We start from the raw sequence: 18,616 nt of genomic DNA, 5'->3' as shown, positions 1-18,616 counted from the left end.
TGTAATCACATTAAGTACTGGCATATCAGGGTCTTTGAGTTTTGTCCTTTGAGTTCAAAGATGACCATGATAGAACTCTTCAAAGGAGATGACGTTTGGTGTTGCTTTTAAAGATGTACCCACCCGTAAGCTGGATAATAAAATGGACAACCGGGTACCTCTTAAAAACAATTCCAAGTTCAGACCAAGACACAGAATAATGATTAGTTTGAGGTTCATGTCATGTGCGTATTTATTCATCATCACAGGGACTTGTATTGCTGCTTACAATTTACTTGACATGCATGTACTATATACTACTACAGGGTAGGATACTTCTTATGTGGCCTATTTAAGAATCAACGCTGATATTAAAAGTTAGTTTTTCCATAGCATAATAAATTTGGTACCGATGCTTAGCTCACGCATTCAACTGTTTGTGCCTGTCCAAAGTTTGGATTACTATGATGCCTTTAATGAATGGCAGATCATTTTCCTATGCTACCACTCAACATTGCCATGATTGCACCCACTTAATATGCTACCATTCAACATTGCCATGATTGTACCCACTTAATATGCTACCACTCAACATTGCCATGATTGCACCCACTTAATATGCTACCACTCAACATTGCCATGATTGCACCCACTTAATATGCTACCACTCAACATTGCCATGATTGCACCCACTTAATATGCTACCACTCAACATTGCCATGATTGCACCCACTTAATATGCTACCACTCAACATTGCCATGATTGCACCCACTTAATATGCTACCACTCAACATTGCCATGATTGCACCCACTTAATATGCTACCACTCAACATTGCCATGATTGCACCCACTTAATATGCTGCCACTCAACATTGCCATGATTGCGCCCACTTAATATGCTACCACTCAACATTGCCATGATTGCGCCCACTTAATATGCTACCACTCAACATTGCCATGATTGCACCCACTTAATATGCTACCACTCAACATTGCCATGATTGCGCCCACTTAATATGCTACCACTCAACATTGCCATGATTGCGCCCACTTAATATGCTACCACTCAACATTGCCATGATTGCGCCCACTTAATATGCTACCACTCAACATTGCCATGATTGCACCCACTTAATATGCTACCACTCAACATTGCCATGATTGCGCCCACTTAATATGCTACCACTCAACATTGCCATGATTGCGCCCACTTAATATGCTACCACTCAACATTGCCATGATTGCACCCACTTAATATGCTACCACTCAACATTGCCATGATTGCACCCACTTAATATGCAAGTGCAGCTCCCTGAATGGAATAATGAATTCTCATTGGCCAAAAGGGAAATGACATACTAAACCTATTTACATCTTTTTTAATTTCTATTATTGTATACTACATATATGACTTGTTGTTAAATTGGAAACAACAATACTAGCCACTGCTTTCATCATTAGACCTCCATCTACATTCCTGATTTTCTATTTATAGTACCCACATGAAACAGATCCAAGAAAACAGATGGGTTTCTTGAATGTGAAACTACATGTCACAGAGTCATTCTATTTTGATGCCACATATATAGCGGGCCAATCTAAATTGAAAATAAATGGCACCAGAAATCATACCAGATGGGGTTTATCAATACGACTGATTGATGTTGTTTGACTGAAAAATGTTAGAGTGGGAATTTGTTAAACATACAAACATGTTACATTCAGAAAAGGACAAAACAATAGCACTTTAAAAATGTGAAATAAGAATTTGACAGTGATTTGTAAAAATTACGACCATTCACAAAAGTTACTGTAAACATGAAGACTAGTTAAAGTGATGTGTTATGCATAAATAATTTATCAATTTCTTTTGTGTCTATACTTTTGTAGTCACTACTAATCCACTTGGATTGAACCAATCTGTGACAAAAAATTTAACTGCAAGTCCAAGTAAGTAGCAAAAATAAATGTACAGTTTTCTGTAATTATGCTCAGATTACGCTTTTTTGCCACTTATATTAATAACCATTATGCTTATACCTCTGTTGGAGGTAGGCATGTGCAAACCTAACAACAAGGCTGTTCGGGTTCACATTTAATACAATTTCCCTTTGATTGGGCACCTGGGTAACTGATTGTTGTTATTAACGGATAGAAATTTCCTTAAATTTGGATATCTCTAGTTGCTTGCTCAATATAGGATGTGCTGCAGTTATGAGATTTATACTGCTGATGCATCTGTACTGCCTTCACAATTCCACTCCATTTAAAAGTCTGTGCCATTTTTTCTCTGGTCTGTCTGCTGATGTACTGTCCTTAAAATGCGTACATTCCACTAGGTAATGATGGTGAGTTGTGTCACCATTGTCGTCTTGTTATGCTTTCAACTGCTAAGGTGGATCAGGTGAAGCAGGCAATGTTTAGGTCACCTTTTCTGCTCCCTTCCTCATGCAGCATAGTTGAGCAGTGTGATCCTAAGAAAAGGTTGCTCAGTCACCGAGGGGGCTGTCATGTTCCACTGCTGCTTCAGCCCAGAGCCACCTCTGTGTTAGCCTGCTGCTATAACTTCCAGTGTATCCATGCTTCTTGCTTCGCTACTCACCCATTGCCACAGAACTTGAAGGTACCAGAAGGGGGGAGGGGAGTAATAACATGGCTTTTGCATGAGCTGGATTGAAGTGAGTGAAGTTGCGCAGTCACCCTCACTCTTTTGTCCAGGCCTGTCTGAATCTAGTGGCATGACAGTGTCAAAACATTTGGAGACAAGTGGAAAGCTATCAGTTCTTACTAACCTGAGCTAATGCCCTGCACATCTCATGCTATCAGCTTTCACAGGCATGGGAGAGAGATAACTGTTCAGCCAGGTGATCCACCACAAAAGACTTTCCAGAGGGAGCCAGGTGTAGCTGTCCACTCTGGGTCAACAGTCACAGGTAGTACATTCCAGAGGGAACCAGGTGTACCTAAACCACTCAGAGTCAACAGTCACAGGTAGTACAGTCTGCTGCTTCTTAATGTAATCCCATTATGTCCTGACATATCAAGGTCTGTGGAGTTTAGTTGTAATCACATTAAGTCCTAACATATCAGGGTCTGTGAAGTTTTGATGTAATCGCATTATGTCATGACATATCAGGGTCTGTGGAGCTTAGTTGAAATCAAATTATGTCATGACATATCAGAGTCTATGGAGTTTAGTTGTAATCATATTATGTCCTAACATATCAAGGTCTGTGGAGTTTTGATGTAATTGCATTATGTCATGACATATCAGGGTCTGTGGAGTTTAGTTGTAATTGCATTATGTCATGACATATCAGGGTATGTGAAGTTTAGTTGTTATCATACTATGTCCTGACATATCAGGGTCTGTGGAATTTAGTTGTAATCACAATATGTACTGACATATCAGGGTCAGTGAAGTTTAGTTTTAATCACATTATGTCCAGACATAGTTGTAATCACTTAATGTACAGGCATATCAGCATACACATGACATAATGGAGAAGTCAGGCAGATTAAGAGACTTAGTGACAGGATGCTTACGTGTCAGTTCAGACAGAATTTCATTGACCTGATTTTTAGCATGCAAATTAACAAAATGGCAACTATTGAAGAAATTTGCATCTTCAGGATTAAAATATGCACATCATATCATCACAGGGGCCTTTAATTATTATCATATCATCACATGGCCCTTTAATTATTATCATATCACATGACTCTTTAATTATTATCATATCACATGACTCTTTAATTATTATCATATCATCACAGGGCCCTTTAATTATTATCATATCATCACAGGGGCCTTTAATTATTATCATATCATCACATGGCCCTTTAATTATTATCATATCACATGACTCTTTAATTATTATCATATCATCACAGGGCCCTTTAATTATTATCATATCATCACATGGCCCTTTAATTATTATCATATCACATGACTCTTTAATTATTATCATATCATCACAGGGCCCTTTAATTATTATCATATCATCACAGGGGCCTTTAATTATTATCATATCATCACATGGCCCTTTAATTATTATCATATCATCACAGGGCCCTTTAATTATTATCATATCATCACAGGGCCCTTTAATTATAATCATATCATCACATGGCCCTTTAATTATTATCATATCATCACAGGGGCCTTTAATTATTATCATATCATCACAGGGTCCTTTAATTATTATCATATCATCACAGGGCCCTTAAATTATTATCATATCATCACATGGCCCTTTAATTATTATCATATCATCACATGGCCCTTTAATTATTATCATATCATCACAGGGGCCTTTAATTATTATCATATCATCACAGGGCCCTTTAATTATTATCATATCATCACATGGCCCTTTAATTATTATCATATCATCACATGGCCCTTTAATTATTATCATATCATCACAGGGCCCTTTAATTATTATCATATCATCACATGGCTTTTTAATTATTATCATATCATCACATGGCCCTTTAATTATTATCATATCATCACATGGCCCTTTAATTATTATCATATCATCACATGGCCCTTTAATTATTATCATATCATCACAGGGCCCTTTAATTATTATCATATCATCACATGGCCCTTTAATTATTATCATATCATCACAGGGGCCTTTAATTATTATCATATCATCACAGGGCCCTTTAATTATTATCATATCATCACAGGGCCCTTTAATTATTATCATATCATCACATGGCCCTTTAATTATTATCATATCATCACAGGGCCCTTTAATTGTTATCATATCATCACAGGGCCCTTTAATTATTATCATATCATCACATGGCCCTTTAATTATTATCATATCATCACATGGCCCTTTAATTATTATCATATCATCACAGGGCCCTTTAATTATTATCATATCATCACATGTCCCTTTAATTATTATCATATCATCACATGGCCCTTTAATTATTATCATATTATCACAGGGGCCTTTAATTATTATCATATCATCACAGGGCCCTTTAATTATTATCATATCATCACATGGCCCTTTAATTATTATCATATCATCACATGGCCCTTTAATTATTATCATATCATCACAGGGCCCTTTAATTATTATCATATCATCACATGGCCCTTTAATTATTATCATATCATCACATGGCCCTTTAATTATTATCATATTATCACATGGCCCTTTAATTATTATCATATCATCACAGGGGCCTTTAATTATTATCATATCATCACAGGGCCCTTTAATTATTATCATATCATCACATGGCCCTTTAATTATTATCATATCATCACATGGCCCTTTAATTATTATCATATCATCACAGGGGCCTTTAATTATTATCATATCATCACAGGGCCCTTTGATATTTAATTTTTGTTCCCTCATTTGCTCCTTATATGTAACACAAGCATTTTTGTTAATCATTGCTTTGATTATATTTGTAGCAGCCTTCATCATTGCTAATGTCAGCAAATCGGAGATGATGTATCATTAATGGAGTCAGCCTGAATTTTTCCCAGTCCTACTTTATACCACCAGATCTCTTTAGTAATGGCTAATCCAACCATAATACATAAATATCTTTAGTCCTTTTTAGATTGCTTATATCATACATAGAATAATTGATCTCCACAGACATCAAATAAAAGTTACAAATCATATACTTGGAGCCAAACTGACTCAACCAGAAGAATCCAAGCAATGTTGATAGTTCTTTGTTGCTTGACCTCTTAGTAAATCCATTTGAAATCCAATAACATCTTTAATTCTTTCCAAAATTATTGTTGATCACACATCCAGTGATTCCTTTTAGATTATTGTTATTCAAATCAGCAACTAAAATGTCAGTCATATGTGAAGGGAAAGGAAAGCCAGCCCATAGTCACATGATAGTCACATGATCACAGGAAGACTTTACCCAAAATATTCTTCATTGGAAACAAGGTTTGAAAAAAAAAATGGAAACATTTGTCCTCTGGAATTGTTTTGAGATGTGATTGAGTGACATAATAGACAGGAGACAGCCCTCAATCTTGGAAGGAGAACCTGTATTATCAGGGTCTATGGGGTTTTCTTGTAATCACAAGCAGAATGGACAGGGTTAAGATCAACCCTGATCTGAAGGTACATTGTCTAGCAAAATATCAGGCTCCTTGGTCACTAAACTTAACTCTGCTTCATGTCTTGGTTGAAATTATTTTGACCAATCAAAAGGCTGTATTTGTCTATTATGAGTAAGATTTCCAAGTATGGTAAAACATGTATTATTTATTTATCAGCATACAATTTTGATGTATGCTGGAGAGGTCTGTTTATTATATGTTGTCCTTTTATCCCATATGATTACACTGGAGGAAGCTGAGCAACATTTTCCTGTATATGTTGCCATCGAGCTGTATATGTTGTTGATAAGGATAGTATGGTATCCTAAACTGTTACATTATGGCACTTTCCTGATTCATTCATGTACATAATGAATAAAATTGTGATTGAAGTTTAAAGAATGCAAGAGCATATATAATTGAATATTTATCAAGTTGTCTTTTAGCAGTATTATGAGATCTGCCAAATAACCCTACTTATAATTTAAACTGTATAATGGAAGGTTTACTGTAAGTGTACATCTGAGCTTACTAACTGGCCAAATGCTAGTTTGTTACTATTGGTATAAATCAATCCAAGCTGTGCAATCCTGATTTATTGCATCCCAAGTTACTTAAAAAATTGTAAGTTCAATTAATTATTGACTATGATGGATCTTTAACATTCATTTTAGTGCCACAACATTTTCAGATTCCTGAAAAATTAGCAAATTATATAAAAAGGGATGTAGAACTGCCCAATATCACTCCTTTTTTTTTGCTCACGGTGCTTAAAAAATGTGTCTACAAATATTTGTGTAATTATGTTATTCAGCATAACTTAATTGCACCAAATCAATAAGGCTTTATCCCTGGTGCCTCTGCAACAAATCAAGTACTAGATATTTCTATATGATTTGTTTAGCTCTAGTCCAAGAAAAGGAAGTTAATTATTAACTTTGATATGAGTAAGCATTTAATTATGTTTGGCATTCCAGATTACACACACAACTTTGATATGAGTAAAGCAGTTCATTATGTTTGGCATTCCAGATTACACACACAACTTTGATATGAGTAAATCAGTTCATTATGTTTGGCATTCCAGATTACACATACAACTTTGATATGAGTAAAGCAGTTCATTATGTTTGGCATTCCAGATTACACACACAACTTTGATATGAGTAAATCAGTTCATTATGTTTGGCATTCCAGATTACACATGCAACTTAAGATCAGCATTCAAGGTAGTTTACTTTTGTGGTTACAACATAACTTGTCATTAAGAAAACAAAGAATTGTGCAGAATTTCAATCTCAGAATTTTGATTTATGAATGAGTCCCTAAGGATCAATTCTTGGATCATTATTTTTAGTATAGTATTTTAACACTGCATATGAGTTAGTTTAAATTGTCAATGACACAAGGTAAACCAAGACTGGAGAAAACTTGCAGTATCCTGTAAGTTAAGAACAAAAATAATGGAGGGTATAAACTTACTTAATACTGCAGGCTGCAGTTGGTGCTGATTTACTCTGTAAGTAAATTCCTATTTCCTAAGATATGCAGGTTATTACACTGAAAAATGTTTCTTTTTCCAGATGGTTGTTGTGGAAGGAAGGATAATAATGGAGGTGAACAGACTGTTTTGCAGAAAGTTGGTAAGAAAACCAAATGTTGTCTAAAGTCTGAAGAATTTTTCAAACATAATATAAGGTTTGCAATATTTCTCCTACAGACCCACATTGGGTAATTTAGCCAAATTAAGCTGCATTTCATTTGTGTTAGAGTGTTTGCATTTGTTTTCAATTCCTTTCATGTTTGCATTTTATCTATTGACTGATTGATTTTCATTTAATATGACAGGAATACATTCAGAATTCACATTTTTAGCTTTTGTTGAGCATATCCTATAATTTTAGCTTGTTTCAAAACTAAACTAAAATGCCTTTACTGAAGTAACTTTTTTGTTTGTTTTAAGACTGTTAAAGGGAGAGAACTATTGCTGCTATATCTTATTCAAAGTTTGCCATAATGAAATAGCAAATGCATAAAATGCAAAGGACTCCATTCAGTGTAGGACAAAATATGACACAACTGTAGCATGTATAAACTATAGTTGTAGAGTATTTGTCAGCAAACTTTATTTCTGATTTCATTTCATTTGAATAAATATACAGATTTAAGCATCAGTGATGATGTCATCACATCAGTGGCGTTTGCTTATAACATGTCCATCCCACCAAGAATATTGTCACAGCTTGTAAAGGGGTGAAAAGTTCTCCATCAGTGTAAAGAATCTAACCCTTGATTATCATGCAAAAGGGCTTTCAACCATAGAAATGCAGCGCCAGCTTGAAAATAATAATTTATCAACTCCATTTATGAAATGCATTTTGTTGTTCATCCCATTTCTGTTTATCATTCATCTTGGAATCTTTGTTTCCATAAAAATGCATTTATCATTCCATTTGCTTATATATGCATTTTGTTTTTGCATTCCATTTTAATTTCAAAATTTTCAATTTCAAGGTTAATATTTTGATGTTTGCAGTCAGTTTTTCATTCTTCAGTTTTAGCAAGTTTTTTTGTCAATGATTTTAAAATTGCTTTTTAGTTTAATAATTAGAAGTTCTTTATCTTTTGACTTTTTAAAATCATTTTCTTCATACTTAATCATTAAAATAAACATAGTAACTTATAAAGAAAAATACTATGAAGTTTATAAAGAAAAATATTAGCTGATTCGGTATTATTTTTTGTTTAATTTTGCATATAACAAAGTTGTTTATAATCCCATCCTTAGGTTTCCCATACATGAAAATGAAAGGAGCTTATCTTGAATCATTTGTTCTACATGATGCATCAGTTAAAACATCAAAAGAAGAGTATGATGGGAAATCTGCCCTATCTGAAGAAACAACTACAGGAGACAGTATGGATGCCAGGAAACACCTTGATGATACATGGCCTAAATTTTTCAAATTTCAGCCATTGTGGAAAATTCGGGACTATTTTGGGGAGAAAATTGCTCTTTACTTTGCTTGGTCTGGTACACTGACCACCACATTGTGGATTCCTATGCTTCTGGGAATTGCAATATTTATCTTTGGTTTGGTCAATAGGTAAGTTTGTTTCTGGGAATAGTAATACATGTATTTATTTATGGTATGGTCAATAGGTCAGGTGGTTTCTGGGAATAGTAATACATGTATTTATTTATGGTATGGCCAATAGGTCAGGTGGTTTCTGGGAATAGTAATACATGTATTTATTTATGGTATGGTCAGTAGGTCAGGTGGTTTCTGGGAATTGCAGTACTTATTTGTGGTTTGGTCAATTGGCAGTGTGGTTTCTGGGAATTGTAATATTTATTAATGGAAAGGTCTGTAGTTTAGGTTGTTTCTGGAAATAATATAATATTTATGTATGGTTTGGTCAATATGTAAGGTGGTTTCTTCTGCTTGCAAGGCTGGTATGATTGTCATGTAATAAAGTATTTGTCTTATGATAAAGCCAGGTAGCTAATCTTATAAGTTATTTTTACATTGAGATTATGGAAAGTATGGAATGCTGTGATAATCAGGCATAGTTTCACATATAAGAAGTATCATGCATGTACAAGGTTTTGACATTCCTATAATACCACCATTTGTATTGAATGGAGACATTTACACTCATATAAAATTCATGTATCTTGCCCATAACATTTCCGCAAACTTGTCTGATGAAGTGGATATTTTGAATCTCTCTGTACCTGTGAAGTTAAAAAATTCTTATTGACCAATCATCTAAGACTATTCCTTTTCAAAGTCCAACCAGGACTATTCCTTTTCAGAGTCTGACCAGGACTATTCCTTTTCAAAGTCCATCCAGTAAACTTTTCCAACGTACTAGTCTGGTACAGGTGCTTGTGTCCAGTTTTGGAATGAGTCAGACATGTGCTAATATTTATGTTTTAATCAATTTATTTAACTTTATCTGGCCATTCATGTCCTCTAGGAGTCCTGAACGCTTGAATCTACTTTCAAGAGGTCTTTTGCAACTGTCACAAATGTGCAAGTTCTACTACCTCAAGATTTCATTTTGGGTTAAGAAATGAAATTATCAGCCAATCAAAGCATGTAAAACAAATGTGCTATGATTAATTAGTTGTGTTTTAAAGGATCTTGTTATAATGATACTCACCAATGGATCACCCTTGGATGACATATGGATCACCCTTGGATTACAAATGGATCACCCTTGGATCACATATGGATCACCCTTGGATCACATATGGATCACCCTTGGATTACATATGGATCACCCTTGGATCACATATGGATCACCCTTGGATCACATATGGATCACCCTTGGATCACATATGGATCACCCTTGGATCACATATGGATCACCCTTGGATTACATATGGATCACCCTTGGATTACAAATGGATCACCCTTGGATTGATTTAAATTCAACAAGTTAATGTAATTATGTTAGAGAATGGAACTCTATCAGCTTAAGTGTTGGTTACCATTATGAACTTAATTAAATTGTTTGTAAATTGTACATATGTTGTTTTTTTATAAGCTATCATGTTCTGTCTTGATAATTTATGTCCATCAATTGGGTTATCAAGTAGTGTCAAGTATTTTTTTTAAAGTTTAATTGATTAAATCACAGAAATGATTTTTTTTAAATTTGATTACTCAGTGGATCAGTTTCCATGTGCAATACTGTGGTCAAAGAGAAACTATTGCACTAAAAATTAAGAAACTTTGTCTCTATTTAACTGACAAATCGTATGTTATGGTACCTTTAATAGTCTTCGCAAATGAGGGGATTACTATCTGGATACAAAATTATTTTTACAAGGGAGGTAATAATGATGATTCAGAGAACAAATATCTCACATGAAAGTGGAGGTATAAAACATAAAACTGTCACTGAGTCTGTTTTAGCTATTTCTTCAAGGAGACATAAGCCAGATAATGTGACTGCAGAAATGTCCAGTGTGAGGACTCAGAGACAGAAATGTTCAGTGTGTGAGGACTAAGAGACAGAAATGTCCAGCATGTGAAGTCTAAGAGACAGAAATGTCCAGTATGGGAGGATTAAGAGACAGAAAGTTCTAGTCTTGTTATGTTGATAATTATCCATGGCTTGTGATTCACTGAGTCTGAAGAAAGAGGGTTTGCTGTTATTGCACACAATATCAAAAGTGGCATTGATTGGAAATTCAGCCATTCTGTATTTGTCAATTAAACTTACAAATTAAGGATTTGATCAAGTCTTATACAGTTTTGGACATTGGAAGGTCTATATTTAGCACAGTGTCTGCATCACGCCAACCAGGAGAAAACCCATGAAGTTTAAGGGTTGTTAACATTCCACTGGCAAAGGCTATTATAAAACTAAATGAGAATGAAAACAATGCCTACAGCCTACATAATACCCCAATGTGGAAAAGTATTATAGATCTGGCAATGCTGTGTGTAATCCAGCCCAAGGTGGAAAACCATTATAGGTATGGCAATGCTGTGTGTAATCCAGCCCAAGGTGGGAAACCATTATAGGTGTGGCAATGCTGTGTGTAATTCAGACCAATGTGGAAAACCATTATAGGTGTGACAATGCTGTGTGAATTCCTACCGTCTACATAATAGCCCAGCGTGGAAAACCATTATAGGTCTGGCAATGCTGTGTATAATCCAGCCCAAGGTGGAAAACCATTATAGGTCTGGCAATGTTGTGTGTAATCCAGCCCAATGTGGAAAAACATTATAGGTCTGGCAATGTTGTGTGTAATCCAGCCCAATGTGGAAAAACATTATAGGTCTGGCAATGCTGTGTGTAATCCAGCCCAATGTGGAAAACCATTATAGGTCTGGCAATGGTTTGTGTAATCCTACAGCCTGCATAATAGCTAAATGTGGAAAACCATTATAGGTCTGGCAATGCTGTTTATAATTCAGAAGAAGAAAAATATTGATACTGTGCAAATTATTAAACATACTTTGGGACAAGAGATTGTGTTTTGTCAATAGACTAAGTCTATACAAAATTGACTTTGAGACAAGAGCCTGTGTTATGTCAATTGACTAAATCAATATAACTGACTCTTGGACAAGACAATGTTGTATCATTTGACTAAGCCTTTATAAAACAGACTCTTGGTCAAGAGACTGTTGTCTCAATTGACTAAGTCTCTATAATATAGACTCTGGGACAAGAGAATGTTGTGTCAATCAACTAAGTCTCAGTAAAACAGACTCTGGGACAGGAGACTATTTTGTGTCAATTGGCTAAGTCTCTATAAAACAGACTCTGGGAAAAGAGAATGTGCTGTGTCAGCCGACTAAGGCTCTATAAAACAGACACTGGAACAAGAGACTGTTTTGTGTCAAAAGACAGTCTCTATAAAACAGACTCTGGAACAGGAGACTGTTTTGTGTCAATTGACGAATCTTTATAAAACATACTCTGGGACAAGAGACTGTTGTGTCAGCTAAGTCTCTATAAAACAGACTCTGGAACAGGAGACTATGATGTGTCAATTGACTAAGTCTCTATTAAACAGTTTCTGAGACAAGAGACTGTGCTGTGTCAGTTAACTTAGTTTCTGTAAAACAGACTCTGTGACAGGAGACTGTTTTGTGTCAATTGGCTAAGTCTTTATAAAACAGACTCTGGGACAAGAGACTGTGTTGTGTCAATTGATCAAGACTCTATAAAAAAACAGACTTGGGGACAAGGTGCTTTGTTTTGGTCAGTTGATCAAGTCTCAAAAAAGAAATTAGGGAAATAATTCATTCAACTGAATTCCTTTCCATTCCATTCTTGATGATGGAAGTACTTTTGCTACTTTATTAGGGGAAGAAATGGTGTATAAAAGATATCTTGACAAATGAAAGCTGCAAAATTTGCCCTTCAAAGTAAGAAAATAAATATGTTGTAGATTATTTCTTTCATTTTTTTCCTCTTTGATTAAAGTAGAGAAAATGTCATTAAATCTAGGCAATATGTTTTGAAATTTTGCAACAAGTGAAAAGGTAGGTGGAATAAGTGAATTTTGTGAGACAACTTGTCCTGGACAAATGCATGAAAAAGAAATTGATCAACCCTGATGTGCTAACATTTTAAGGTGGAAATTTGGCACCAGTAACTTTTTCAAACTTACTGTACAGAAATGTATTGCTTCTTTCTTTGGTGTAATGTTTCCAGGCATTGTATACGTAGGACAGTCCTTTGCTACAGTGTTGTTTATAGATGTTTTTTTTTTAATTATCAATGCTGATAGGGCATATCTTTTCACTTTATAAACAGTCATATCCATTTTTTTAAAAGAATTATGCATAAACGGATATATGGCTTTATAGTGTGCCTTCTTGTAGTTCTATGATTTCACAATTTGATGTGTAAGGCATGCCAGTGATGATTTGATATGTAAGGTATGCTGGTAGTCACAATTTGATGTGTAAGTTATGCCATTAGTCAAGATTTGATGTTTAAGCATGTCAGTAGTCAATATTTGATGTGTAAATCATTCCAACAGTCATGATGTGATATGTAAAGCATGCCAGGAGTCAAGATTTGACATGTATATCATGCCAATAGTCAATATTTGATGTGCAAAGCATGCCAGAAGTCAAGATTTTGATGTGAAATGCATGCAAGTAGTCAATATTTGATGTGAAAAGTAAGCCAGGAGTTAAGATTTGATGTGTAAATTATGCCAATAGTCAATATTTGATGTGCAAAGCATGCAAGTAGTCAAGATTTGATGTGTAAATCATGCCAGTAGTCAATATTTGATGTGAAAAGTAAGTCAGGAGTCAAGATTTGATGTGTAAGGCATGCCAGTAGTCAATATTTGATTTGTAAGGGATGCTATTAGTCATCATTTGATTTGTAAGGGATGCCATTAGTAATGATATGATGTGTAAAGCATGCCAGGAGTCAAGATTTGATATCTAAGGCATGCCATTAGTCAATATTTGATGTGTAAAGCATGCCAGGAGTCAATATTTGATATGAAATGCATGCAAGTAGTCAATATTTTATCAGAAATGCATACCATTAGTCACGATTTGATATGAAAGGGATGCCATTAGTCATGATTTGATGTGTAAAGCATGCCAGTAGTCAATATTTGATATGTAAGGGAAGCCATTAGTCATGATTTGATGTGTAAAGCATGCCATTAGTCAAGATTTGATGTGTAAAGGATGCCATTAGTCATGATTTTTTATGTGTAAAGCATGCCAGTAGTCAATATTTGATTTGTAAGGGATGCCATTAGTCATGATTTGATGTGTAAAGCATGCCAGTAGTCAATATTTGATTTGTAAGGGATGCCATTAGTCATGATTTTTTATGTGTAAAGCATGCCAGTAGTCAATATTTGATTTGTAAGGCATGCCATTAGTCATGATTTGATGTGTAAAGCATGCCAGTAGTCAATATTTGATTTGTAAGGGATGCCATTAGTCATGATTTGGTGTGTAAGGCATGCTTTTAGTAATAAACGATTGTTATCAAGATTGTCAGTTTTTTTGTCTCTACAAACCTTGCTTAGAGTGCTGGTTATTTTGTCTCTACAACCTTGCAATGAGTGTTGGTTATTTTGTCTCTACAACCTTGCATAGAGTGTTGGTTATTTTGCCTCTATAACCTTGCACATAGTGTTGGTTAATATGCTTATACAACCTTGCATAGAATGTTAGTTATTTTGTCTCTACAACCTTGCATAGAGTGTTGGTTATTTTGTCTCTACAACCTTGCATAGAGTGTTAGTTATTTTGTCTCTACAACCTTGCACATAGTGTTGGTTAATATGTTTATACAACCTTGCATAGAGTGTTGGTTATTTTGCCTCTACAACCTTGCATAGAGTGTTGGTTCTTATGTCTCTACAACCTTGCATAGAGTGTTAGTTATTTTGTCTCTACAACCTTGCACATAGTGTTGGTTAATATGTTTATACAACCTTGCATAGAATGTTAGTTATTTTGTCTCCACAACCTTGCATAGAGTGTTGGTTATTTTGCCTCTACAACCTTTAATATAATGTTGGTTATTATGTCTGAACAACCTTGCATAGAGTGTTGGTTATTTTGTCTCAACAACCTATACAGAGTGTTCTATGAACCATTTGTCTGAATTAAAGAATCTCATTTCATATCTTTGAAAATGTATAAAAAAATACAGCAAAGGCTTTATTCAGTTGTTCTTTATATTTAGTAAATCTATCTGATATAGACAGAAGACATTTGCTCAATATTCTAATTGTATTTTTGTATATTAAACTACTGTCAGACTTACTGCATAGTATAGCTCTGTATTGCATTACTGTTAAAGTTATTGCATAGTATAGCTGTATACTGCATCACCATCAGACTTATTGCTGCATAGTATAGCAGTATATTACATCACTGTCAGACTTATTGCATAGTGTAACTGTATATTACATCACCAACAGACTTATTGCATAGTGTAACTGTATATTACATCACTGTCAGACTGATTGCATAGTGTAACTGTATATTACATCACTGTCAGACTTATTGCTTAGTGTTACTGTATATTACATCACTGTCAGACTTAATGCATACTTATACTGCTTGTCGGTCTTGTTTATGGAAGAAATTTGTTAGTGTTCAATAGTATGAGAGTAGCATGGTCAGTCTCATTTGTGAACTGTTGAATGGGATAGGTAGTATTTGCTTTCAATCATCAATTACAGGATGAACAGTGTACACCTGCTCTGACAGTAAATGATGCAATGACTGATCTAGCACTGTGTTTTACATAGTTGAGGTATATGGTATGTTGTCCTTTGCCAAATATTAACATCTATCTCACAATGCACCTTCTCTTACCCAGTTCAAAAAGAAATGCGGTTTTGGGTGGATTCTCCATGACAACTACAACAACATTAGCTCCAAACACAACAACAGAGGCAGCTGGTATTATTTCCAGGTTTGTTAGATTATAATTTCATTTCTTTGTTTTTCATGAAAATAAAGTTTGCTTCAAATGTAATTGAAGACTACTTATAACATCGCCTTTTTACAAAACAGTCATGTACTCCTCTAGAGAATTAATAAAACATAGTCATGTAGTTCTCTAAGGAATTTATAAAACATGTAGCCATGTAGTTCCCTAAGGAATTTATAAAACATGTAGCCATGTAGTTTCCTAAGGAATTTATAAAACATGTTGTCATGTAGTTCTCTAGGGTTTTTTTTGTAAAACATGTAGTCATGTAGTTCTATAATGAATTTATATAACATGTAGTCATGTAGTTCTATAAGGAATTTGTAAAACATGTAGCCATGTACATGTAGTTCCCTAAGGAATTTATAAAACATGTAGTCATGTAGTTCCCTAAGGAATTTATAAAACATGTTGTCATGTAGTTCTCTAGGATTTTTTTGTAAAACATGTAGTCATGTGGTTCTGTAAGGAATTTATAAAACATGTAGTCATGTAGTTCTATAAGGAATTTATAAAACATGTAGTCATGAAGTTCTATAAGGAATTTATAAAACATGTAGTCATGTAGTTCTCTAGGGAATTTATAAAAAATATGGTCATGTAGTTCTGTATGGAATATATAAAACATGTAGTCATGAAGTTCTCTAGGAAATATTTAAAGCATGTAGTCATATAGATCTTTAGAGAATTTATAAAAGATATAGTCATGTAGTTCTCTAGGGAATGTATATAATATATACACCTCACCCTTGATAACTTGCATACAATAGGGTCCCAAAACATAGACCACACTATGGGCGAGGGCATGAGTTACTGAGGGACCTCCCAAAAATAACAAGTTATGCCACCCTTGCTGGACAAAGCCATGGCCGGGGAGGGAGTGGGAGAGAAACTGGACTGTTTAATGGCTAAATGCTTGTTTTATAATTGCTTTGAAATTAGTTGTCAATAAGGTGCTTTTTCTAATGAAGTTCTTTATTATTTTGTGTAAATTGCATTTATTTTCAAAATGCACAACATCTGAAAGATTGTTAACATTATTCCGTCTGGTTTCATCCACCTTCACTTGTATCAAAAACATCTTTGTTACATCACTGAATTTTGTTGTTGTTGATTAGCCTGGTTCCCTGCTTATTTTGTTATAGTGAAGTTTAAAGCCATAAGACTGGAAAGCAGAGAAGCAGACAATTTGTTGATACACCACAAAACAAGATTCTTAAAAAATTAGCAACATTTTGTGTAATAAATGTCTACATCAGACTCAAATTTTGTAGTTTTCAGTTCGTAAAATATTGATTTAGTGCTTTCATTGCAAGTAATAATGAATCTTCTTCTCATCCTTGAGGATATTTCTAAGTTCAAGTTTAGGATTTTTCGGAAACTTGCTTCTCCACAATGACCTGTATGTGTGAAACAAAGCTCTTTGTTTCACAAGTATTCATTTTGCTTGGTTGTCTTGCTGTCTTTGATCACAGTTATGATTGAGTAGCTTAATTTAAGGTTGAGTAATATATTAAGTGCACAATGATAATTATAACAGTGTTTAATTGATCAGTTTAAATGAGTTCACCTGACATACAACTAGGGCCACTAGAACTTATGCGTGTAGGGTTTGCATGCAATTTTCCAGGTCCTATCTACCTAAAGGCAAACTTTTATTTTATTCCACATCATTTTGATACAAATTGGCATTATAATATGAAAGAGCTCAGCCTTAAATTCAGTGCAACAATACAACAAATACACTAGCAAGTCAGATATCAAAACATGGCTGGCAATTAAGTAGGTTCTCAGAGAAATTTTCACAGACACAGCTGTAGATTGACACATTTTTGAATATGAGAGGGCACATTGCATTTATGACCATTTCACTCAAACCTAACTAAATGGTAGAACTAAAATAGAAATTTTACTTGATGAAAGAAACTTATTTAATTGGTTTTTATTTTTTAAAGTACTGCCTCCAGCAGGCATAAGTGACATTTTCTTTCATCACAAATCTGTTGAATATCGTTATTTATGGTCTACCGAGAATGTTGTTTGGAAAGAAAATGTAAAAAAAATTATGACTTCTTTTTAAAAGTTGACAGTTTCATAATGTTGATTCAAATTTTCAAGTCCTATCTACCTTTTTAGATCATAAAACGAATGACATTAGATTTCAGTTATCAAATGTGATCAAGATTTTCAAGTTCAACAATTAGGGGTCAGTTATTTTGTTGTAATTTATAATTTAAAAAAAACTGAATGCATGCCTGACCCTATGTTATAAGCAGGTTTGCGAGTTATCAGGGCACAAGTTATTGACAGAGTGGTGTAGTCATATCATTCTCTATGGAATTTATTATATATGCAAATGAGTAAAAAAATAAGTATGTAATGTTTATTCACTGGGTTTTGACAAATAGGATCAAAGATGCAGCATTTGAATATGCAAGAAAATTATCTAGCTTGGTAGACTTATTATTAACTGTTGTCTTTCTCTTGTTATTCTTACAGACAGTGGTACATTTATCTTATTATTCATACAGATAATTATATCTTTATCTTATTATTCATA

The 18,616-nt window shown here is 34.3% G+C and overlaps 1 protein-coding gene across 1 annotated transcript in view; it reads left to right on the top strand.

The window, feature by feature from the left end:
- Window positions 1–18,616, top strand: part of LOC149796371 (uncharacterized) — a 122,754-nt gene that overhangs the window by 21,164 nt on the left and 82,974 nt on the right. Inside the window, exons 9-10 of the mRNA XM_089960232.1 lie at window positions 7,674–7,733; window positions 8,879–9,197. Coding sequence (XP_089816358.1) covers window positions 7,674–7,733; window positions 8,879–9,197 — 379 coding nt within the window. The remainder of the gene's footprint in view (window positions 1–7,673; window positions 7,734–8,878; window positions 9,198–18,616) is intronic.

Source organism: Sinohyriopsis cumingii, chromosome 6 (assembly GCF_028554795.1).
Source record: "Sinohyriopsis cumingii isolate HCF-2022 chromosome 6, ASM2855479v2, whole genome shotgun sequence".
NCBI classification, from domain to species: Eukaryota; Metazoa; Mollusca; class Bivalvia; order Unionida; family Unionidae; genus Sinohyriopsis; species Sinohyriopsis cumingii.
Note: the sequence above shows the minus strand (reverse complement) of the source record. Positions and strands in the feature narration are given on the sequence as shown.